Source organism: Hipposideros armiger, unplaced genomic scaffold, assembly GCF_001890085.2.
Source record: "Hipposideros armiger isolate ML-2016 unplaced genomic scaffold, ASM189008v1 scaffold_12, whole genome shotgun sequence".
NCBI classification, from domain to species: domain Eukaryota; kingdom Metazoa; phylum Chordata; class Mammalia; order Chiroptera; family Hipposideridae; genus Hipposideros; species Hipposideros armiger.
The window spans coordinates 3169790-3195309 of record NW_017731362.1 but is presented as its reverse complement, the minus strand read 5'-3'; the positions used below and the strand labels follow the sequence as shown (position 1 = coordinate 3195309).

The 25520-nt window shown below is 36.7% G+C and overlaps 1 protein-coding gene and 1 pseudogene across 1 annotated transcript in view; one reads left to right on the top strand and one right to left on the bottom strand.

The window, feature by feature from the left end:
• Positions 1-20191, bottom strand: part of AP4E1 (adaptor related protein complex 4 subunit epsilon 1) — a 57415-nt gene extending 37224 nt beyond the window's left edge. Inside the window, exons 1-8 of the mRNA XM_019664844.1 lie at positions 19929-20191; positions 17572-17643; positions 15642-15765; positions 11332-11405; positions 10132-10253; positions 7405-7564; positions 6689-6855; positions 3839-3912 (exon numbers count right to left, since the gene is read on the bottom strand). Coding sequence (XP_019520389.1) covers positions 3839-3912; positions 6689-6855; positions 7405-7564; positions 10132-10253; positions 11332-11405; positions 15642-15765; positions 17572-17643; positions 19929-20078 — 943 coding nt within the window. The 5' untranslated portion in view covers positions 20079-20191. The remainder of the gene's footprint in view (positions 1-3838; positions 3913-6688; positions 6856-7404; positions 7565-10131; positions 10254-11331; positions 11406-15641; positions 15766-17571; positions 17644-19928) is intronic.
• LOC109394183 (histone deacetylase 2-like) lies at positions 20120-24918 on the top strand (annotated as a pseudogene).
• The last annotated feature ends 602 nt before the right edge of the window (positions 24919-25520 follow it).

Here is a 25520-nt window from a genome sequence, read left to right as displayed (position 1 = left end):
TAAAAGTGTCTATCTTGCTAGTTTGCCCTTTTCTTCTTGGACCTTTGGCTAGACAGCAGGCTTTTCTTGGGGCATTTCTGTTTGCACCTGTTGGCATTTCCAGGTTGCTGGCTCTCCAGTACCCAGTCTGGGTATATAAGACAAAAAGAAAACCTAGCGTACTCACCATGTTGTCGTTCCTTGCATCCCAAGGCCCCTAACCAGTCTACCTTCATTTCTCCACCTTCCAGAGTCTTACGTTTATTTTACATATGCGTGTGCTCCTACAATGCCCAGGGTTTTTAGGTGTACTTAGTGGGAAAAACAGGGAAAGGTACTTCTATTACTTCTAATGATTCTGTCCCTTGTACTCCCAATTTACTAGTTTACTAAAAATGTCATTCTTATCAGTCCTTGACCAAGTCTTCCATACTTCAGATTCATACAGTATGAAGTCCAGTCTCTTTTGGCTGCCATGAGAAAACCTCCACAATGTGGCATTTCCACTGCTCCCACTATGAACCGTCCATTTGGGCTGGTGAGTCAGTTCTCTGAAACTGTTTTAAACATCTCCACTTTCTCTCATGTTCCCTCTTCCTAGAACCCCTTTCAACCTCTCTTCTGGCTATGAATCCTACCTACCTTTCGGGGTCCTATTACATCAATAATTCCTCATGTGTGCCCTCAGGCCCTCAATGATCTCTACTGCTTCTGAACTCCTGTAATATTTATTCCCTGGACAACCTCTTTGCGTTCTGTCTTATACTGGTATTATGCTTTCATAAAAGTTATCTCTTCCATTATATTGTAAATTCCTTGAAGGCAAAGATTACATTTTATACTTCTTCATATTCCTCTACATCACTTTATACAATGCCTGGCACATAGCAGATACTCAATAAATGTCTTTAGTGTAATTTCTTTCTTATTTCTATGATTTGACACTAAGGTAAGTTATAATAATGAACTTTCATAAAAATATGGTTTAGAAAGTATTAAGACTAGAACCTAATCAGACGGGTAACTGATAAAAGTAAAATGACTTTCTCTTCCTTCAATTCAGTTAAAATGTATCACTTATTGATTAACCCAGTGCCAGTTACTGGGATATGCTGGTCAGTAAGACAGACACAGTCCCTGCCCTTATGAAGTTTATAATTTAAAATTCACAGTCTTAAGCAATAAAATATTTCTATTAGGATTACTAGAGAATACTCTACTATTGATGAAATCAAGGAAGCTATAAACTATATCAATACAAATATGGGGTAAAAGCATAACAATGGAAGGATAAATAAACGAAATAAATGGAACAACAGAAACTATAAGGTTTCTGTGGCGAGGTGAAACACTGGACTGACAGCCTACAAAGAAACAAATTGCTGGTGTTGGTTCCAGCAGTTTTAGTAAGAGAAGGGTGTCCTAGTGGAGAACATTAAAAAATATTTCATCAGGTATACAGTATTCTCCAGATCAAAAGGAACAGGTAACAGTGGTTATTTCCAGGAAGGGGAACTGGGTGGTGGGTGACAAGGATCGAAGGGACACTTACTGTTCACTGTATACCCTTTATTACCTTTTGAATTTTGAACCATGTGCATATATTACCTATTCAAAAAAATAAAAAAATTAAAGCTGAAATGTCAATTACAAAAAAAAAAAAAAAAGCTTTCTTCAAGAAAAAGAAAATCAGGTTCTTAACTAATTTTAAACAGAATTCTTTGAGAGCCTTTCAAACTCTTATCCTAGACACTGCTTATATCTCAAGCAAAACTTTCTAACTTACTTTAGCTGCCTGCAAAGAATGACGCTTCTCTGGATCTTCTGACAGCTCCTAGCCAAACCAACTGCCTCAATCAGGGTCATCCTTATCTCTGGCCCCTTACTCCTCTCATTACATAGCAGAATCCCGAGATAACATCAACTGCTCATTATACGTAAGGGCAGGGCCTGTGTCTACCTTACCCTTCTTTTAATCTCCCACACTTAGCATGGAGGAATAATAAGTCAATCAACTCTTTCCTCAGTCTATACCTAGTTTACAAATAAAGTTTTTGTTTTGTAGGCATTCAATAAACACTGGTTGAACAAGCGAATAAACCACTCATATTGCCTTTAATTACCATTTATACATACAAAACATAAATCTATCCTTTTAAATTTACTATCCTAATTCATTACCATGTGCATTATTTTTCCTGTACAACTCTTATGCATACAATGTTTTCTCCTTATTCCTACTGCATCTTTGTCAAGCACTCTTATTACAGTTAAACTAGTTCAAATTCTGCACTCTAGTCCACCCTACACTTCTACCACCATTGTTCTTAATGATCCAGTTTACCACTGTCTGAAAAAACAAGTAATGCACTCCATCCCCTACTTCATGGTACTTCACCAGAGTATGAAACGACTTTTCATTTGAGTTAGATCTCTCAATGCCTCTTCTACTGCTCTTCTCCATAGCATACAAAATTCAAACTGCTTTATTTCTACCTTTTAAATATCTCCAAATATCCCAATTTTTTTCACTGAGCTTTCTCAAACTGATCAATAAAGAACTAATAGTTGCTTCCTCTAGCTACTAAGATTGGAAGATTTTCTGGTTACTTTTCTCAGTTCTCCACCCTCCTCGCCAACTTATTCTTGTCTCCTATTAACTAAATTACTTTGTGAATTGTATAAAATTGTATATAAATAGGTACTGTCTCATCACAAAATAGTATGTTATTATTCCACATATATATCCTTATCTATAGCCTACACATCCTTCAGTTGAGTTCTTAAACATCACCTTTTCATAAAAACCTTCCTTGTTCTCCCCCTCATCTAAGACTAGCTGCTACATTCTCCCACAGTACCCTGTAATTCTCCTTTATAGCATTTCCAGCATCTGTTCCTTCCCATCTATCTAATCTATGAACTCAATGATCATACTGTTTTATTCACAGCTGTATTCCAAGCATCCTGCACAGGGCCTGACAAATAACAGAAATTTAATAAATATTTGACAACTAGCTAACTGACTGATTTATTTAAAACTGTCTTCTTAAATATGGGACAGGTCTACTCAGTCGATGAATATTTTCAACAAAGAGACAATTTCTCTTAAAAAATAAAGTCTTAAAAAAAGAGAAATATAATAATGAATTTAGGTCAACATTTAAAATAATACCATCATGGTCCGGCCGAGTGGTGCATTGGTTAAGAGCTGGCTTGGGACGCCCAGAGGGCCCCGGTTCAGATCCCACATATGGGGGCCAGTGACACTGCCCTCTACAGCTAAGATGCTGAACAACAGCTCAACCTGGAGCTGGGCTGCCGTGAGTTGCCACCGACGGCATGCAACTCCTGCAGCCCCTAGGCTGCAGCCCCTGCTGCAGTGGGTTGCCATGGGCTACCATGGGTTGCCATGGGCTACCATGCGTAGCCAGCAGCCAGTGTGAGCGGCCAGCAGCCGCAGTGAGCAGCCGTCCAGAAGCCGGCGACTGATCTGCCTCGCCAGGGAAGAGCGCAATGATGGTGCCAACTTGGGCCAGTGAAGCAATATCCTCCACAACTAGACTGAAGAACCAAAGGACAGCAACTTCTCTGTTCCCCTCCCCCCAATTCCCCAGCGCTGTTCCCATCCCCCAATTCCCCAATAAAAATCTTTTAAAAATAAATAAAATAATACCATCATTTAAAATGATTTCTATTAGTTATTCAATGCTTCCATTGAAAAATAATAACCCAAAGAACCACCTTAAAAATTAACATATAAAATTCTATTGGAATTTGTAGTATTCTAACACAAAGTCAGCTATAATACTGAAAAATACTGTTAGTCATTAAAGTAGCATTTACATATGTTACCTACCATATGTGATATTGTGATTTAACTCGGCTCTTCTTAAGGACTCATCAAGAACATCATACATTATTTCACTTGTCCTGTTTAAAAGATAGTTTATTTGCAGTAGAATTATAGTATTATAACCCAATACAACATAGTTTTTCAAACTCCTCTTTCTTTAAAACTGAGGATCTACAGAAAAGTGGAAAAACTTCATTTTATGAAGTATGGGAATTTTACTTCTTCAAGATTCCATTTGCTCTTTTTCATGAGTTTAACTTTCTGCTTTATCCAAGTTGACTAGTCAATGAAGATAAACATAATTCAATCAACTCTTTCCTCATCCTGCACTTAGTTTACAAATCAGATTTTTATTTGGTTGAATATACTATGTTTTTTAATTTTCCTTGTAATAAAATATTTCTACCTGTTCCAGGTTACTACAATAATACCTCATATATCCAGATAATTTCAGACAGTATTTTTAACCACACAATTTTTTAAACTATTCAAATACTAGTTTTTCTTTGAGCAGCACTAGGTTTTTCAGAAAGAAAACTTTAACTTTCACTTATGTTAAATATAAATATATTTTGTGGAATTAACAAATTTGTACATTCCTATGTCTTTATGATCGCTGATTACAGTTATAATAACTGCATGGAAGTAAATACTGTAAGAAAATGTAGTGCTTTATAAAGCCCTAGCATTCATCCTCCTAGCCTAGAAAGTCCTCCTTAAGATGCCAATCTGAAAACTATGGCTTCTCAGCTGGTATTTTTGTATGCTTTACAAATTCAAAAAGCACTAATGGAAAAAAAACTACCACCAACACAGAATACACACAGTAGTCTCACAGAGAAACTACACTGTAAAGTAAACGAGCAAAAAGATTAAAATAATCTGGGGCTATACAAATCACATATCATGTACATTATATCTTTTTCAGAAAATTTCTTTTTTTCCATATATATAGATATAAAATTCAATTTGAAGTGCAGTTTTAGTCTGTCTTGACTGAAGCATAAATATTCAGTGAAAATCCAGAAGCATATTCTAAAATCCTTCATTTTATTGTGTAAGCATTTCTTCCACAGACAACAACAATATAGTAGACATTACAAATCTTCTCCCCCAAAATTTAGTAATACTACACCTAGATTACAGTTTAGTTTCTCAATTTTAAAAGCCAATATCTGGCAGAAGAAACATAATTAACCATATGAAATGTAGAAACATTTGCAGACATGATCAAGCTAAATATTAATAACCTTAGAAGCAGAATGCTATAAAAACACTTTGCCACATTGAGGTAATCATGTCTTAAGAAATATAAGATGTATTTTACCATAAAAATCTCATTAGAGTTGGGACATTCTAATGTTCCACAAAATCATAAAGGAGTTCCAGTCTTTATTCACTTTAATTGTGCCTAATTTCTGCCCAACTGAGCTCTTTAAAGCAAGCCTTCTTTTAGTGATCTTTGTATGTATTCTCCAAATTCATCCACGAGGGAAAGAAGGAAGATAATGAGTTAGTGAATTTCCTAAATTCACTAAATGCCTCCAGTTACTTCTTGATAACATATGATGACATTAAATCTTTTTAGACCAGTAAGTTCTGGTTGCATTACTACGAAATTTGTGGTTTTAAAACAATTCCAGTGCACTCCAACTAGAGTTCCACAATAAGATAGATTGAATTATATAAAACGAAATATAATTAGGACAAACATTTCTAATGTATGTGTCTGCTCCACCACCTCCAGCTTTTCACCCTAGGTTTCAATCAGGGTTGAGATTCATAAAGACAGAAAAAAGTAAAATGGCAATACCATGAGTGATACAACGGGTTAGTGCTCCTGGGCAGATGAATGCCAACATAACACTTACAATGCGTTACTAGGAGCAACAGCCTAGAGGACAATACCTTCATAAAGCTAGGTAAAGAATTAGAATATCAATTTATCTACTGTATAAAAGAGAGTCATATCTCACAGAGTCAGAACACTGATTAGTACATATTTGCTTAAGACAGAAACACATCAGTGACTCAAGCCAAAGAAAGAGAGATAAAGCAAATGCAAATAGCTGATGAATCTAGGCAAAGGACATAGGAGAGCTCCTTGTACTATTTTTGGATTTTTTCTGTAAATTTGAAAAACTAAGGCGAAATAAAAAGTTACAAAATATATATATTATTGGAAGGATAACTATGAAAAGTTTAATATAAATTATTGGTTAAGAGCAATTCAGACAAATGAATTAAAAAGGTGAAGCACTCACATCCAGCCAGAGCAACAGTCAGCAAATCATAGTCCACAGGCCTAATCTAGCAGGTGGACTGTTTTTGTATGGCTGCAGGTTAAGAATGGTTTTTAGATTTTTTAATGGTTGGGGGGAAAAAATCAAAATGTAACATTTCATGACCCATTAAGAGTGTATGAAATTCAAGTTTTAATGTCGATAAAAAGTTTTCTTTTGCTTTTTTTTAATGAGCTGTGCTCATTTATTTATGTCTATGGCTGTCTCTGGTTGCCTTTGAGCTATACAACAGCAGAGGTGAATGGCTGCAACAGACAACATACACCTCACAAAGCCTAAATATTTATTATCTGGCCCTCAACAGAAAGTTTCCCAACCTCTAAACTAGAATGACTAAGAAAGCTTCACAGAAGATATAAAGCTTCATAGGTACCTTTCACTATAAGTAGGATTTAGATAAGCAGACAGCCAGGATTATCCCAGCCACCTGAATTTATATACTTCTTACAGTGGTTATCAGCATTAAGCCAATCAAGCATTGGGAGACTGGCTTATCATGAAACTCATAGGTGACTAAAGCCTAAAAGGCTATCAAACTTACTTAGTTTACCTTTGATCGTCTTTTCCTAGAAGTCCCAGTATTCTCAAGAGCTGAATTTGTAACCATGGTGCTGGCACACTGCGGTAATTGAAATCTACTGGGAGCTTTCCTCCAACTACTTGCTTCAAAATTGTTACAAAACTCCCAGTCAAGTCTTTATATCCAGATGAATTCTCCTACATCCAAAAAAACAAAACAAAAAACTTTCTGTTAATGTCTTCTCAAATATAAAATAGACTTGGTTGAAGTGCCATATAGAATCTAACTAAACATCACCATTTAGAAACATTGTTTACCATACCATTCAACTCTTCTTTCCTCTCTGACACCGTTTCAATGTATGGCTCCAACATTGTAGACTATAGCGTACACAATCCCCACTAGCTCGTTTTTATAAGCTGTTATGCCTCCCATGAAGTTGTATAAAAGAGTCACTGCTTAAAAAACCACAAATCTACAAATTTCTATTGCCTTCCTTAGCTCCCATTTTTCTATGTTTCTTTAGTAACATAAAAAAAATTTAGGCATTAAAAAAAGACTAATTCTGCAATGTGTCTATAATTCATGCTATCAATAACTTATAAAAATTGCTGTTAAAAAGTCAATAATAAAAACTTGAAATGCTAACTAAGCATTTTACTTAAAAATATGAGTTACTTTTAATACCATACTTATATTTTTTTCTAATGGTAACTACTCATTACCTGCTGAAATTTCCAACTTACCTTAATCATCCTAAGGTATATGTGCAAGGAAGCAGCCATGACCCCAACATCTCTGTCACAAAGTGCTTTCCGAAACTTAATATGGATATGCTGTACTTGATTAGGAGCAATGAGATAGAATTTGTATAATGCCAAAACAGCTTTTCTTCGTATAATCTCCCTAAAGATAAAAAATGAAATCTAAACAAGCCATTTAAATTGTCAGGCATTTAATTTGAAAAGATTATGGACCAGATGATTTCAAAATATCAGCTATCACCTTAATCTAAAAACAAAGACAGAATTATACATTTATTATTAAATTCTTTATTCTAATCCACCAAACTATAAAAAGTAGTTATCTCTAGGAGGGAAGACCTCAAGAGACTTATTTAAACTGCTCATGTTATATATTTGTTTAGTTATGGCATGTTTTTGGTAACAAGTATGTTACTTTTGAAACCAGAGCAAAGAAGAAAGATAAAAAAAATTCCTTAATTTCAGAAATTCCATTTCTGAAAGCCGTATCTCTACAAATTGGGAAAAGAATCAACAGTAAGTTTAAACCAGTAAGAGGTCATTTTGGCTAGTAATAATACAGTCTCTTTATTAATATTAAAAATCTCTTTAACATTCTGGTTTTTCATATTTCTTTGTTTATATCATGCGCAAACATATTTCACATACTTTTTAGGTAGACAGGAGAGTATAGGAGGAACTCACAATAAGCAATGTTACTCCTCACCTTGCCCACTCATTTCAAAACCTTCATTACCATGAAAAAGAAAGTATACATCAGTCTCACATTTCATTTGTCACAGATAATGTCTAGCACACAAGCTAAAATAAAGTTGCTATCCTATGTTCATAATGTAATTTTCACGAAGTATATTCCTTGTTATTCTCTCTCATGCCTATTTCTACATATTTTATATTTTCAAACTATAGGGCAGCGCTCACTCACAACAAGAAATGTCACAAAAGTGAAGTTTTTACTTTTAGGGTTCCTTACTATGTATTTCTGTTACCTACAATCAAGCATCTCAAAACTGAGATTATCAATGCAATCCTCTGTGTTCCACTTAAGAATACCTTTTATTACTAACAAATGGTCATCCAGCTTCTGCTAAATTCCATTAACAAACAATTCACTATCTTCCTAGGCAAACTAAGCCATGATGGAAAATTCTTTTCATATAGAAAAAATCAGATTAACAAGAGATTTGCCATTAGTACTAATACTATGGTGGCTGTAAACTACATCTCAGTGTATTGCTATTGGATGTTAACCAATATTAGTTCTGGGAGAGCGTAAATGAGGTAAGGAAACAGGATACAAGTACAAACTGAACAGGCTTGGAAATTCTAAATCTGGCCCTATGTGGTGATACTAACACCAGACATCAAAAGACCTGGATTTGAGCTCTAAGTCTGGCATGCTGGCATACAGCCAGGGATTCAAAAGTCAAGTCCAAACCTGTCTCACATCTTGCTACATCTACTGGCCTACCTGTAGCTCGGTCCCATATTCTTTAGGTCTTTACTCCATAGCATGGAGGTAGGTATGGCCAGAACTGCAGAAGTAGAGTTTCAAAAAGTCTGAACTCTAACTAGTAAAAGGCTGGAGAGGCCATGATTTAAAATTAGAGTAGAAGGTAAACAATGGAAGGCATATCCTTCAATTCTCAGAAGGATTTCATATAAAGGATAAGTGTGATTACCACAAAGCACTGGTGTTATGGAAAAAATATATATAAAAATATGCTCTGTTGTGATCAGATCAACCTATAATTATCTAAGAAAAGCTAATATTTTATTTTCAATAATTGTCTATACCTATTACTTGTTCTAAACACAGATTTGACATAAAACATTATACCAAGTCTGCAAAACCTATAAAGTTATTCTATCACTCTTACGAAAACTATCATCTGAGCTGGAAGATTCATGGTCCAAGATTTCTTAAAAATGACAAACCGTAAGTCAACATTTTTAAATCTTAGAACACTAAAAATACTGACTTAAAGCATAAGAAATAAAGAAATATTGCATGAGTAACAAAAAAAAATCTTTACCAAGAATGTACATGTAATACTGTAATCACAAAGGAAAAACGGAAAATAATTGTGAACTTTTTCCTAGTTTTAAAGGTTATGAAGTTAAGGGGCATAGTCAAAAACAAAATAATTCAAGTATGGTAAAAAAATAAATCAAGCATTAAGGAGAACGTTAAGGAACCTTACAAGATAAGATTAGCAAAATATTACAATTAAAGTTTATTGGGATATTGTACTATAAAATAGAATTTGATGTTGAGTTTTTATATAAAAGTACCCCCAGTACACAGAAGCTCTGCACTGATAGCAATTGATCATTTCCAAATATTTTCCATTATTTCACTTTATCCTGAAAACAACTTTTTGAGAATTAAGGAGCTTCAACCAACCTCACACAGCCAAGGGAAAACCAGGATCACTGCTGGTTAGCGGCAGGAGTGGGAGGAAAGCCAAGGGTTCCTGAGAGTAAGTGCCTTGCTGTCTCTCAGTTTAACTTTAGAAAGCTGCCAAACATTTTTCTAAGCCCACATAAAAATAAACAACAATGCTATCAGGAATTTTACATTACAGCTGGCAGTCAAAAAATACCCTCTACCCTGGTAGCATTAAGTTAGTTACAAGAAATTTTTTAGTGTAAAGTTTTGTTTTGAAATATACAGTATAGAGACCTATCCAAAAACAATTTACTTACTTAGAATGCTGAAGTTTATCTTCTATTAATGGAAGAACAGCTGGAATCATTTCTCGAGGGAAAATCTGGCTGACGATAGTAAGTGCCATACATACTTCCACCAGGTTAGTGCTCTGCAAGTCCTGACGTAATTATTAAGCAAAGAACACATTCAGTGCAAATTTCGAAACTACGGGTAGTGAGCTCAATACTGCAATGGTCCTGCATACTTAACAGTTATGTACTAACTTTATAATTAATTTGTACATTCAGACTTACCTTATATTTTATAGGAATATCTGTTTCATTTGCCTTAATGGAGTCAATAGATAAATACAGCCAAAAATCAACTGAACCAAAAGGAAAACTATATTTCTGTTCTGACACTGGTCAAAGTAGTCTCCTTGTTGACAGCTTTTTAAACTTTTCTAAACAACAAACCAATTTTAAGAAATTTTCTTGTTAATATTATGAGTGGAAGTTTAAAAGAAAAGTCAAATCTATACAACAAAATGCATGCATTCATATATATTTATATATGCATAAAGCTTATACATCGTTCTAATAGAATCTGAAAATGTGTTTTTGAAAATTTGGAAAAATTTAAGCTACTAGTAACATTAATAGAGTATATGACTTAAAATTCAGACACACACACAAGCTCACATATCAAAAGGCTAACACAAGATAAACATGAAAAAGCTCAACAATCAATTATAGTTTATTACCAATTTTGATTAAGACTTTAACAGGAAAAAATACTGTGTGTGGATTCAACTGTTTTTATTATTTGTACATTTCAGTTACCGAATTATACTCTATTCTTCTTTAAAATGACTTTTAGAATTTAAAAGATTTCAATTATTCAGTTTATAGCTACATCCCTTTAGAACAGGTCCTAGAGAAAGATACAACAGCTTGGAAAGTGCATTGAACTAAGAGTCTAGAGATCTGAGTTATAATTCTAACTCTGCTTTTTAAAAAAAAAAACAATAATAGCAGCAGTAGCAACTACTATTTTACATAATGTTCTCATCTAACCCTCACAACTTGGTTAAGTTCTATTATTATCCTCCTTTTACAAATGCAGAAACTGATCTAAGAGATCTTTCTAAACCCATTCTGTAAGCCAATCTTCTTCAAAAATATCTAATTCAATATGATTGAAGAGAAATGTCAGAAGCCTGCAGAAATAATGTAAGGATTCATATTATACAGTACCTTTACAACTGTATTCACAAGGAGAAGCAAAAGTTCATGACTTTCATGTAGAAATAAAGAAACCGCCAAATAACCTATAAAATTAGAGGAGAAAAGTTTCATTATTGTCTGTCAAAAGTTAACTTTTTCCAAGAAGTTAAACAAAGCAATAATATATTCCAAAATTTAAGTGTGAAAGATACCAATTACAGGTAAATAGGAAAATAATTATAAAATATGAAGTTCAAAAACTCAGAATGGAGGATTTCAGGTATTCTTCATCCTGAAATATTTCAAAATTATGTATTTCTCAGGACATACCTGAAATGGAAAAGAGGATTTGGGTACCAATTTAAAGTCCTGTAGGTGACATTAGAAATATATGCCTTCTATTGTCTGTGAAAATCTCTACAATCAATCAAAACATTTTCAATCTTGTAATCAAACATACTATTCAAAAACTAATAGCTATTACAGTTAGTAGTGAGTTACTGTATTATTGAATGAGCTACCTAATACCAACCCATATGATGCAAATCATTTAAGCCATAAACAAGTCCTTATTTTCTCAATTTGAAGATAAATTATGAATGAATAATAGTCACTGAGGAAAGAAACTTGTCTACGCCATTAAAGGTACTCACTGACTTAAGCATTTTTATTTCAATAATAATAAAACATTAAAAAGTACATCTCAGCATTGAGGAAACACATTAATACTTTGACAAATGCCATATGCATGGAATCTAGATGCTCCGTGTCATTTTCCTGTCATCCTTCACATTGATAACATTTGTTAGGCAGTTACTATGGGTCAAGTATATTACAAGCCTCGCCTCATTTAATCCTCACAACAACTCTATGAGGTAGGTATTATTATTATGCCCAATATAATAATGAAGCCCACAAAGGCCAAGTGCCCAAGGTCTACAGTGATTACATGGTGGAGCCAGGATTGAAACCAGTCAGTAGGAGTTAGTTCATGTTTTTGACCCCTATGCTGTCTCTCCAGTCTACCTTGCAGCCCTATTCCCTGAATTCCATCCTCACTGGTTTTCATTCTCAATTCTTTCAGCTCTTTCATTAGGGAGTCTAATGTTAACTATCCCCCCACCATTACCCAGCATCCATACTGTCTGTGTCTGTTGGGAACTTGGAAAAACTGTAGAAACTTCCTATTTTCACAACCAAGTAACAGCATGACCCACTGCAACATCTTCACTGAAGGTCAGAGGAGCAGAGCTAGTCCTCCCACAATCATGAGAGAGAAAAAAGAACTACGGCCAAGAAAGAGATAAGAAAAACCCTAGAGAGCATTAAAGCAGAAATTAGGTCTTATCAGACTGCTAAGAGCTCATCTGTCCTGCTAAGGTTTCACCCACACCCAAGCCACCAATATCAAGGTACAACATCAACAAATTAATCCAAAGACAATCTCAGTGAAACCTTAATTCTATCTGTTACAAAGAATTTCCTAACTGTTTTGACAATCAGGAAACAGGGAAAAAGATATTCTGTGACTCAGAAAATGAAAAAGGTTTCAGGAAAACAAAAAATTATAGAGCATAGTTGAAACGACTAAGAGTGAAGAGGTATAAGAAAAGAATACAGGCTTTGACTCATAGAAACGTAGGTTCACCTTCTGGCTCCATCATTCATTAGCTCTATGACCGTGGACAAGTAACTTGACCTTTCTGAACCTCAGTTTTCGCCTCTGTAAAATGAATATACTATCTCACAAAATAAAGCACCTAACATAATACCTGACTTATTGGCTACTGAAATTTATTTATTTAACAATATTCATATAAAAAATAAGAAGGCATACAGTCAGAGAAAGCACCAAAACTAGTCTTAAAAATCTCAGGAAAGTGGATGAAGCTATAGTACAAAATGAAGACATAAAAGATTTAAATGCTATCTTAAAAATTAAGAACTTTACTCATTAGCACACATAAACAATACCTGATACCTGCAGGCATGTGTCTCTCTAGTTAGCAATAGTTGGCAATAAAATATTTTCCTAAGGAAGATCATGAATCTCAATAAAAATGACTCTGAGGTCTCCTTTAACATAGCCTTCACAACTATGAAATGACACATATACAAGGTCATTCATTGCAACACTACAAGGTCATTCATTGCAACACTATTTATGAGAGCAAAAAATAAAAAACAACCCATATGTCCACCAATAGGGACCCGGATGAAAAAACTATGCTATACCCATCTATCCAATTATGCAACTGTTTAAAAGCATGAAAATATCAAAATAAGGTACAGAATAACTTATATAGCATGTTATCTTTTCTATATGAGTGTGTGCGTGTACCCATGCATTTGCTTGTTTTTTTCAAAAAGAAACCATAAGAGTACTCAGAAACTAATGAAAATAATTAACAATGAGGCTAAGGGATACACTGGGTAGAGGAGCTAGAGCTGAAAGTGAGACTTCTCTGATTAGACCTTCCTATAAGGTCTTAACTCTTGAACTATGTAACACTTTACATATTTTAAAAATTAAATTAAATTGAAAATTAAAAGTTATATGAAAGTCTAAAAAGCAGAATATAGCAACAGTTGTGCAAAATAACTACACCACCATCTAATATTTATTGACTATCGTTTTCAAAATTTCCTACCTTTAGGAATCCTAAAATTAGTTCGGGAGTTAAATATTAATCTATGAAAAGACAACACCATAAGATAACCAATGGTAGGAGCCACCCGAGTGACCACAGAAGAGTTAAAAGTTGATTTGGAATATGGAAAGGGAGAGACAGGATGCCAGAAGATATTCTACTTGGAGGGAGGAATAAAACAAATCTAGAAGTTGGAAGAGTATTTTGGGTGGAGTGAGGTTCAACAAGTGAAATACCGTGTGCATATAGGCTCAGAATCTTTACCAAGACATCTCCCAGCCCCTCCCTATCATCTGACAGCACAGGTTAATATAACTTGTGAAGTACGCTGGTCCTTGACAACATGACACTACCAAATCTACTGAATAAACAACATGCTCTACTCCTATATTAGTCTAAAGTGCTTCCTTCTTGGGATTCTGATATACAGCTGAATCCATATGAATAGAAGATTTAACTCCATGAAACAATTTTTCCTAATAGCCCTGAAGATTGATTACAGAGATAAAATTATTTTAAAAATGCCTCTAATCCTCATAGCTAACATTTATAAAACTGAGAACACTATATTTAAAATTATTCAAGTCAATTTTGGTTTTATTTTATAAAGAAACATTTCTGATCATTAAACTGATGAGGTCAGACAGGCTTTTTAAAATCAGCTTTACTGAGGTATAATTTGCATACAAGAAACTTCACCCATTTTAAGTACATAGTTCACTGAGTTTTGACAAATATACAGGGGGTGCCAAAAAAAAGTATACACATTTTAAGAAAGGAAAACTGTATTAAAATTGTAATAATATATACCGATAACAAAAGATGAATGCAAGTCACATTTGACTTCTGCAATTACAAGAGGTGCTCAAAGTGGTTACCATCAGCGTCCACATACTTCTGATTACAGTGAACTACTGCTTGAGCGATGTTGACCCAAGTGTCCATTTGCCTACATATTTTTGGCACCAATGGCACCCCCGGTACATAGTCATTTAACTACCAGGAAATTTTTAATCTTCTCTATAACTTCTCTGAATGAATGCTATAAATCAGGAAAACTGATTTCATTCATAGGCTTTGAGTTTTTGAAATACTTTTGAAGTATCTTTTAAAGCTTTGGGAATTAAAGCAGTATTCTAAAAACATATTACATGACTGCCATCATTCATTTTACACAGTAGCTGGAACTTTAAGGGCAACATTAAGTATAAAAGTTTTGTGGTTTTTTAAAAATATTTTTATTGGGGAATTGGGTGATGGGAACAGCGCTGGGGAATTGGGGGAAGGGGAACAGACAAGTTGCTGTCCTTTTGTTCTTCAGTCTAGTTGTGGAGGACGTTGCTTCACTGGCCCAAGTTGGCACCATCATTGCGCTCTTCCCGGGCGAGGCAGATCAGTCGCCGGCTTCTGGACGGCCGCTCACTGCGGCTGCTGGCCACTCACGCTGGCTGCTGGCTACACACGGTAGCCCATGGCAACCCACTGCCACAGGGGCTGCAGCCTACGCAGTCACCAGCGACTCACGGCAGCCCAGCTCCAGGTTGAGCTGTTGTTCAGCATCTTAGCTGTAGAGGGCAGTGTCCCTAGCCCTCATATGTGGGATCTGAACCGGGGCCTTCTGGCATCCCAAGCCAGCTCTTAATCCAACGCGCCACTTGGCCAGCCCAAAAGTTTTAAACACATACATACCTACTCTTTTTTCTAAAAGGTTTCCTTGTTGTGCCAACTTGATTGCATGTATGTAGCCAAAGGAAGCATCATATCCAAGCATTTCACAATATATAAGTCTCACCATACATTCCTTCATCATTTTCTGGAAAAAAAAGAAAAATCCAGTAACTGTATAAATAAATTGAATTTTTTATTTTATTGTGTTTATTATGTTGTAATCATTTAAGAGTGGAATCCTTTAATCCTGGCACCAAACAAAGAAAATATACATATAAAATAAATTAATCACCCAAAGTCAGACTTTTTACATAAAAGTTGCTCCCAAACTTAGCTACCAAGAGTATTCATTTTGGTCAAATAATTTCAATATTCTGTTAGTGGCATCACTATAAAATAAATCAACTGTAGCTATTTCTAATTCTAGGTGCCTCTCATGTAAAATTTGGTTATAATGTGAGACACGTGATCCTCAAATAAAATTTCACCCATGGTAATCTGACTTGGCTTCTAGAATGCAGCACACCATTTTAACATATTTTGTCAAATGAAAATATCCATAAAATTCCCACACGTTGGTAATAATGTCTGTAATAAAATATTTCTTACATTTAAGAACCAAATTGCAAGTGGACTGTCTTCAGAATTATCATGCTGTATGTACTATGCCATAGTTTGTTTTATAGGTATGCTTTTGCAACAATTCTAGTAATTATTATGAATTAAAGAGCATGATGGTATAGCCACTCCAATATTTTAATTTTTTAACTGTGTCTTTCAATATTTATAACACAACCAAATAAGCAAATAAGGTGTTTTAGGACTACTCTGTAAGGCATGCCGAGAGTTAGGTGGCCATAATTATAAAATCTTCCTTCCAAATTCTGACTCCCTAACTTCTACCTATTTATCTTAGTTCTGCCCTTGCCAGCTTTATGCCTGGCAGCAATAAAAATTCTATTTATTGATACCAGTTATAGAAAATGGAAATCTAACAAAATAAAATGAGAGAAACCACTTCTGCTTAACATTTCTATCAATGAATTTATACATACAGACATACACACACAAGCATATATATTGTACATATATACACACAGAGATATCTGATTAGCTATGTTTTGAGTTTCATTTGTCCACGTTATTATGATCCTAAAAGGAAATATACATTCTCTCAGACTTTACAAGTGTTATTTATGTACTCATGCAGAATGATCACCCCAATATTTTTATTAGAAGGGGGAGAGCATTCCCATAGTGACTTACACACAAAAGGTACTCACTAAATATTTGCTGAATAATGTTGCTTGGAAAAATCTCATTATGGGAAACCACATTAAAATTAGGAAAGAAAAAAAAAAATCCTAGGTCTTAATCTTAACTACGTAGGGACAACCCTACAGTAACCTTTATATAGTGCCAACTCATTAAATAGTTGCTGAAATGAATGTTGTTTAAAAAAATCAACTTATATGGAACCAAGTTTAAGAACGATCGGATTTTGATTTAGCTGCTGAGCAATAATTTTATAGCAAAAAACCATTCTTCTATCTTGTCAGTCAATCTATTCTCCAAGATGTATAATAGTAAAATGAGATCTACAATATATCAATTCAGGTCTGAAAATATTATTTTAAATGATATATCCTAACCTTTTACCAGTGTGCACATTAAAACATTAAAATCAGCACTGGGAACCCAGGAATATTGCCACATTTGTATAATTATCATCATGTTGGCTCTAAATTGACATCAGTCAAGTCTTGCTCCAGTACAACCAGTCAATAATAAAAGGCTAAATAAAATTAATATCTGACTCGCTACCATCCATAACAGATTGTAATTATGATAAATTAGATTTTAGCAACTGATCCATTAGATGCCACTATCAAGTCCGTAATGGACCAGATTTCAAATGCCAAATGTGTTGGCACCGATTATGCAAACTTACCAGTGTTGTTGTAGGAGCAGAAACAGTTGCTTTCAGATTACTCAATTCCTGCTGGATTAATTTCTCTTCCTCCTATAAAAGTGAAAATATTTAGATGCATGAATAACTGTCTTTTCAAACTATAACTGTTTTTTAAAGGGAAAAATATAATTTGTAATACTTTCAATAAAAAAGAAACATTATTTTAAAAGAGAGTTATAAAAATTACATACTTCAGGTTTGCCTAAAGGCATTTCTCCAATCCTCAGAATCATTCCTGGAAAGAATCAATATTTCCAGTCTAACCCACTCAGTTACTGTCCCCTTAAGGACGGTTTATTAGAAAGTGGTTTTAAAAACAAAAATTAACAGTGGAGAGAAAGCAAAAAAGAAATTGTTCATATACTGGCCCAGGATAAGGTTCTTACACTCCCCTTAAAATTAAAATCTTCATGGAATACAGAAATAGGGTAAGAAGTCAGAAACAGAAATCGGTCTTTTTCCCTCACACTATCCTTTTATCCTTATTCCTTATATCCTTTTCCATCTCTCTCTAACACACACAATAAATACACTAATGTGGTCTGCATTGTGTTTCACCTCCTTTAGCACTTGAAAATTGGCCCTATTTTTGACTAATACGAAGCTACCTTTAAATTACACAATGAATTCGATGATGTCACGTAGGTGGCTAATCAAGAGCGACTGGTGAAGCACTGCCACACTTAGTTAGATAACTTGCATACAGTTTCAAGCCGCAATTTAAGACCAAAAATATTTTTTTAACTTCATTCAGCATCTCATAAAAATTAGTAAAGGACAAAACATTAAGACAAAGAATATTAAGTCCATAAACATGAATTCTGAATGTGAAGCAGACCCTCTCTTAGTATGGCGTCATCTTATTTCAGTTTATAAGGAACATTTTAGGGCCGGCCAAGTGGCTCAGTTGGTTAAGAGTTGGCTTAAGAGCCTGAGCTCTGAGCAACAAGACCGCCGGTTCGATTCCCACATGGGCCAGTGACGCTGCGCCCAAGCTGAGCTGCCAACAGGTGGCAGGATGGCTCAGCTGGTGAGAGCAGCGCTCCTAACAAGACTGCCTGTCCCATGGTGGGCTATGCCCGACGGCAACTGAGACTGAACTCGCCACCTTGAGCGGAATCGACGCCCGGATGGCTCAGTGGATAGAGCGTGCGCTCTTAACAACAAGGCCGCTGGTTCGACTCCCGCATGGGATGGTGGCTACGCTCACCCGCAACTAAGAGTGTAACACAGCACCTTGAGCTTAGAGGCCACGAGCTGCCGACGGGGCAGATGGCAACTGGCACCCTCCACAACTAAGATTGAAGAACAACAACTTGTCTGTTCCCCTTCCCCGATTGCCCAACACTGTTCCCCTCCCCCAATTATCCAATTTAAAAAATAATAATAAAAAAAATTTAAAGACTCAAAGAGCACTTTAAAGAAAAACCATCCCTCTTTGTGTTTTCTTCTCTCCAGACACTTATTTCATTGTATGTTGCTTATTCTTGTCTTAAGCCCAAGATGAGTGACCAATTCCTTGGGAAAAGGAAAAGCATTTTACTGTTTCCTCTAACACATAACTTCTTCTATAAATATCTTTTGAACAAATTATGACATAACACATGATCTCTTTTTAAGACAAAACTCCCTGAAGCTTTGAATCAGTATCTTCCACAATCTGTGCAACCACCAAAATGTCCGTGGGAACTTAATAACTTCTATTATAACTGCTCATTTTCAAAGTCCATTTTAGGCAGCGACTACCTCAGCAAATTTTAAATTTGGGGAGAATTATGCTTTTCCTTTGCCCTACCCATTGGTCTAACCTAAAAACCTCGAAGCTCCGCAAAGATATTCAACAACAGGTTCAGATGGCAGCGTCTGTTCCCGTGTGTGACATCTAGCAGCTGAAAGAACTGACGGAGAGGAAGAGCCTGAGAAGGGAAGGAAACTTTGTAGAAGGTGAATAATGCTGACACTGCTATTGATTGCACTTGGTATTTTCACACGCTTGAGGTCTCATCTAATTCTCGAAACAAACGACGAAAAACGTATTGGTACCTTTGCACTCCAACGTCCAAGAATCACACAGGGGCTCCAAAATTAAAGAGATCTGTCCCCCAGATCATGAGTCAGTGTCAGGGCCAACTGTGGAAATCCAACTGTGGCCTCCCAGTTGTCAGTTCGGGTAAGAAACTGACGCTTCCAGACAGATGCGAAGACGGATCGACACACACGCAGTCCCCGAGCCCCGCCGGAGGGCCAACCCCGTGGGCTCCGCCGCCGGACCAGGGCCTCCCAGCGCGGGGGCCTCCCCCGGGCGTCCCTGACCTCCCAGCCCCGCCGGCACCTACGTGCTTGGAAGTGAGCGCGGTGATGCCGCGGACGAGGCCGCCCAGCCGCGAAGAGCAGGACGCCTTGGCGGCCGCAGGCCCGCCAGCCGCCTGGTTCTGCAGGAAGAGTCCCGGCAGCGCCGTCAGCGTCTTCTCCACTATGTCGCTCATCGCCGCCGCCACCGCCCGCGCTCCAGTCGCTGCCCGGCTTCATGCCCGGCCCTTGCCCCGCCGCCTGCCCGGCCTCCGTAGCCACTTCCTGTTTGTTTGAAGAAGAAATCTTTATTCGCGTCCCTGGTGGACAAACTCAGTGTAATTTTCGAGAGAGGACGCCGGAGGGCGCCAGAGTCCGCGCGGCGGGGAAAAGCCTCTGTCCAAGCATGCGCGCTAGGTTGACATCCCTTGGAGGGATAGTAGGGCTGGAGATTAGGGGTTTCGAGGGCAACCCCGGCATCCCCGCGCATCTCCGGGTTCTCCTGAGGTAGCCGTCTTGCAGTGGGTCCTCCAATGCCCCCCTTTTCCTTTAGCAGCCTCTGCGCTGCCCAAGACCGCCTTGGGAGGTGCACATTCCCGGCCCGCGTTCGGCCGCCGCGCCCTGAGAGATCGCAGGCAGTCCGCCCCCACTACCTCCACCGAACCCCGAGGGGCTGGACTGACGCGGGTCCTGCGCGCCACGCGCGGCCTTGGTCCACGCGGTGCTGGGGACCCCGCTGGTGTTGCGTGACTGTGCGGCTGTCCTGTGGATCCATCCTGCTGGGTTCAAAGCCCGCCGCCTAGGGGGCACTGTGCTTCTCAGCCACCTCTCTCCTGGGATTTGGGAAACAGCCAGGCAGGGCAAGAAAGAGGTCGCGCGGCCTGCCCCCGCCCCGGCCGACCTCGCAGTTTAAAGGTCACTTTCCTGGACCGTATAGGTCTCCCTGTGCTACCCTCTCACAGGCTCGGTTCTTTTCCATTTTAGAACTCCTCACAGCTGCCACCACATAAATATTTATATCCCTATAGAGCGGATAGCTACTGTTATTACCCCAGCTTCTTTCTACCTAGAACAGAATCTAATACCGTGATTCTCAAAATGTGGGCTGGTGACTTCTGAGGGTCCCTGAAACCCCTTCCAGGGGGGTCCACGAAGTCAAAGCTATATTCGTATTACTTAAATGTCACTTGTTTTTACTCTCATCCTCTCAGGAGTGTACAGAAAAGTTTTCAAGACAATAGATGACTTGCAATTGCTCTGTTGGCTGGTGAAATGTGTGCTTGAGTACTCTTGTGTTTTCTAGAATCTTCTAAGGTTTAGGGTATAAATGTGCATTTTCAGAGACTAATTCAGTTTGTCTTCACTACTTCTAGTGTATTCTAACAAGCTATCCTCACTTATACCTAACCTATATAGCTTCATTAATCTTCCAACAAACGGTTTTTTTGAAATCCCTAACTTGCCTTGTACTGATGCAATAACACAAGAAAATGTCCTGTTTTGTTGACCTGTTTTGCAAAAATATTTTTAATTTATTGAAAACTTTCTAAACATTTAAATTTTATCTAAAACTGTTATTCTTTTAGAATTTGGGGGGCTTATCACTTTGTGAGGGGTGTACATGTCTAATTAGTATGTTGTTTTGTACACATGAAACTAATACATATTAAAAAATGAAAATAATAAAAAATAAATATTAGATGCTATTGAGAAATAAATAAAATTTTAAAAGGAATTTAATCTTTTATTCTAAAATAAAATTTAGTTTGTAATTTTTTTTAATTTTAGGATCTTTCATTGGCTGACAAAAGGGAGATTAGAAGGCTTGCTTTTTCACCCCTTCCACATCAAAAGATGCTTAAAAAGATGATATTGACATCAGTATCAGAGGATTCTCTGACTCACAGTAAAGGGAAGACTCTGGGTAAAACTGAATAAGAAAGTATAACAAAAGCTTCTTTCTTTTCCGTGGCTTTAGAGATGTTAATAATTTACACTATCCTGTTTTATTCAACAGAATATTTCAAATACTATTATGGTGCCAGTTAAGTCCAGGCATTATTTTTAGACCAATCATTCCGTTTAAAGGAGACGGAATTGGAGATTTTAAACATGTTAAGCTCTTCAAAAGCCAAAGCTTCCTTGTTATCACTTTTCAAACTAGAAATGAAAAACCCACTAAAACATCTTATAAATTAGATTATTGTATCGCACGGACTAGAGAAGAGCATACAGTTGAGAGACTAATAAAGACAGTACATCACTAAGTGAATGCCTGCTAGGTGAAATATCAAAGAAATCATGGCAGTGCTGCTTCCTAAAGATGCAGTAACTCACCAACTTAGAAATTTAGTTGCAAACATAAAGACTGAGTGAACATCTCATCTGCAGTTATACTGCCTTTAAGATGGACAAAAATTATGTAATTCTAGATGTAGCTAGACTTGTTGCTCTGTTTGTATCTTTCCAGTGTCAGCACCAACTAGTAGTACTTGAAGAGCTTTTAAGTAAATGCTGGGCAGTAAACACAAGGGGTGCTGAAATAAAGTGTTGAACAATTGTATTTAATTTCATAGTTTATTCTGGTACAACTGATGGTATAAAAGCAATACTGGGCAAAATTGTTGGCACCTCTATACAAATCAAGGCAGAGGCTACAAACTGTACTCTTCACCATCACACACTCACATTAAAAAAAAAAAAGCCAGTTTCATCTAAGAATACGTTTAATAAAGCAGTAAGAATTCTTAGTTTTATTAAATCTCACCCTTGAGTACATTTCTTTTAAAATTATGTGTGACAACATGGAAAGGAATGTACACATAAAGCAGTTCTGATGCACAACCAAGGATTTTCAAAGAAAGGCACTTGTGTAATTGTTTGACTTGAAAGCTGAACTGGCCACTTTACTTCATGGAACACAATTTCCAATTGAAATAATGATTAACTGTGGTTTTCTTGAAAACTAACAGTTAAGTGCGTTACTTCAAAGAAAGTAACAGACAGTTTTTGTTGTCATTGATAAAATTCAAGCTTTCAAGTAAAAGTTAGAATTCTGAAAAATGTGCATCTACCACCAGGAGTTTGATAATTTCCCAATATGTAAGAACCGTTCTGATAAGATTAGTGGTGATATTAATGAATGTTATTTTTTGATATTGTATAATTAAATTTGTCAACATTCATAAGATTTTTTAACTTAATAAACCAATATTTTTCCAAATGATCAATGCATGACATTATATAATTATGAATCAACTAAAGATCCGTTTAAAGTACATATAACCCCCTTCCCAGTGTCACAAGTTGGCACCAATGTCACCCTCCACTCTCCCTCCTTACTCTGGCATGCTGTACTGAGCCCTCCTGGTGTCTCCTCCTCTCCTCCCTGCACTGCCCCACAGAACCGCCACCATCACCTTAGCCCCAGCCCTTTTGTCTCCCCCCTGGTGGCCAGTCGGGGTGGTGACAAGAAGAAAGTTTGCTACTACTACTATGGTAATATTGCAAATTATTATTTTAGCCTCTTTTTTTTTTTCCTAGCTGAGCCATTCTGCCACCTGTTGGCAGCTCAGCTCAGGCCTGGAATCGAACCAGCGATCGTGTTACCCAGAGCTCGCACTCTTAAGCGAGCTCTTAACCAAATGAGCCACTCGGCTGGCCCCTTGGAAATTATTTTAGACAGGGTGATCCCATGAAACCTCATAGAATTCGCATGACCCATAACTTGCTGCTAAATTATGGCTTATATAGAAAAACGAAATGGACATATAGTCCCCATAAAGCCACTACTGAAGAAATGACAAAATACCACAGTGACAAATACATCAAATTTCTACGTTCAATATGACCAGATAACATGTCTGAGTATAGTAAGCCGATGCAGAGATTTCATGTTGGAGAAGATTACCCAGTGTTTGGTGGACTCTGAGTTTTGTCTGCTCTCAACTGGTGGCTCAGTTGCTGGGGCTGTGAGTTCAGACAACAAATTGATATGACTGTTAACTGGGCTGAAGGATTACATCATGCTAAGAAATCAGAAGCATCAGGATTCTGTTATGTTAATGATATTGTGCTTGCTATCCTTGAATTACTAAAGTATCATCAGAGAATCTTATATATTGATGTTGATATCCATCACGGTGATGGTGATGAAGAAGCTTTTTATACAGTACATCATGTAATGACTGTATCATTCCATAAACATGGGGAATACTTTCCTAGAACAGGAGACTTGAGGGATATTGGTGCAGGCAGAGGCAAATACTATGTTACACTTTTCCAGTGAGTGATAGTATAGATGATGAATCATACGGGCAGATAGTTAAGCCTGTTATTTCCAAAGTGATGGAGATATATCAAACTAGTGCTGTGATGTTACAGTGTTCTCTCTATCTGGTGATAGATTTGGTTACTTCAATCTGACCATCAAACGTCATGTGTAGAAGTCGTAAAAACTTTCAATTTACCATTACTTGGGTGAGGTGGATACACAATCCATAACGTTTTTCAAAGTTGGACACATGAGACTGCCGTTGCCCTGGATTGTGAGATTCCCAATGAATTGCTATATAATGATTACTTTGATTCGTTTGGACCAGACTTCAAACTGCATATTAGTCCTTCAAACATGACAAACCAGAACACTCCAGAATATATGGAAAAGGTAAAACAGTGTTTATTTGAAAATTGATGCATGTTATCTCATGCATCTGGTGTCCAAATGCCAGCTATTCCAAAAGATGCTGTTCCTGAAGACCGTGGAGATGAAGATGGAGAAGATCCAGACAAGAGAATTTCTATCTGAGCATCAGACAAAAGGATAGCTTGTGATGAAGAATTCACAGACTCAGAGGAGGAAGGAGAAACAGGTCATAGAAATGTGGCTGATCATTAGAAAGGAGCAAAGAACGCTAGAATCGAAGAAGACAGAGGATAAAAAATGTAGATGTTAAGGAAGTAGATAAAGCCAAAGATAATAGCGATGCAAAAACAGATACCAAAGGAGCCAAATCAGAACAGCTCAGCAACCCTTGAATTTGAATCTCAATCTCACCAATTTCATAAAACATGAAAAAAATTAGAAAATATTGGGAAGAAAAAAGTTTTCACGTTGAAGACTTCTGGCTTCATTTTATAATACTTTGGCATGGACTATATTTATTTTCAAAATGGCTTTTGTTTTTGTTTTCCTTGGCAAGTTTTATTGTGAGTTTTCTAATCATGAAGCAAAATTTCTTTTCTCCACCATGCTTTATGTGATAGTATTTAAAATTGATGTGAGTTATTATGTAAAAAAACCTGATCTATTAAAGAAAGAAATGGCCTTTCTGATAATAAAAATAATAAAGTACATATAGACCAATTATTTTAATATAATCCAGTACAGAAAGTTCACCAATCTATTTTTAAATTCCACATTGCAACAAACCTTTAAGAAACCACTTCTTGTTAAGTTTTGGTGTTGTATCGAAGGCTATCCACAATTATTTGAAAAGGCTATTAAAATACTCTCTTTTTCCCTGAACCACATATCTATGTGAGACCAGGCTTTCTTCATAAACTCCAAACAAATTAACAACCCTGTGGTGGGCTGATATTGGCTCTCATGGATACATCCACATCCTAATCCTTGGAAT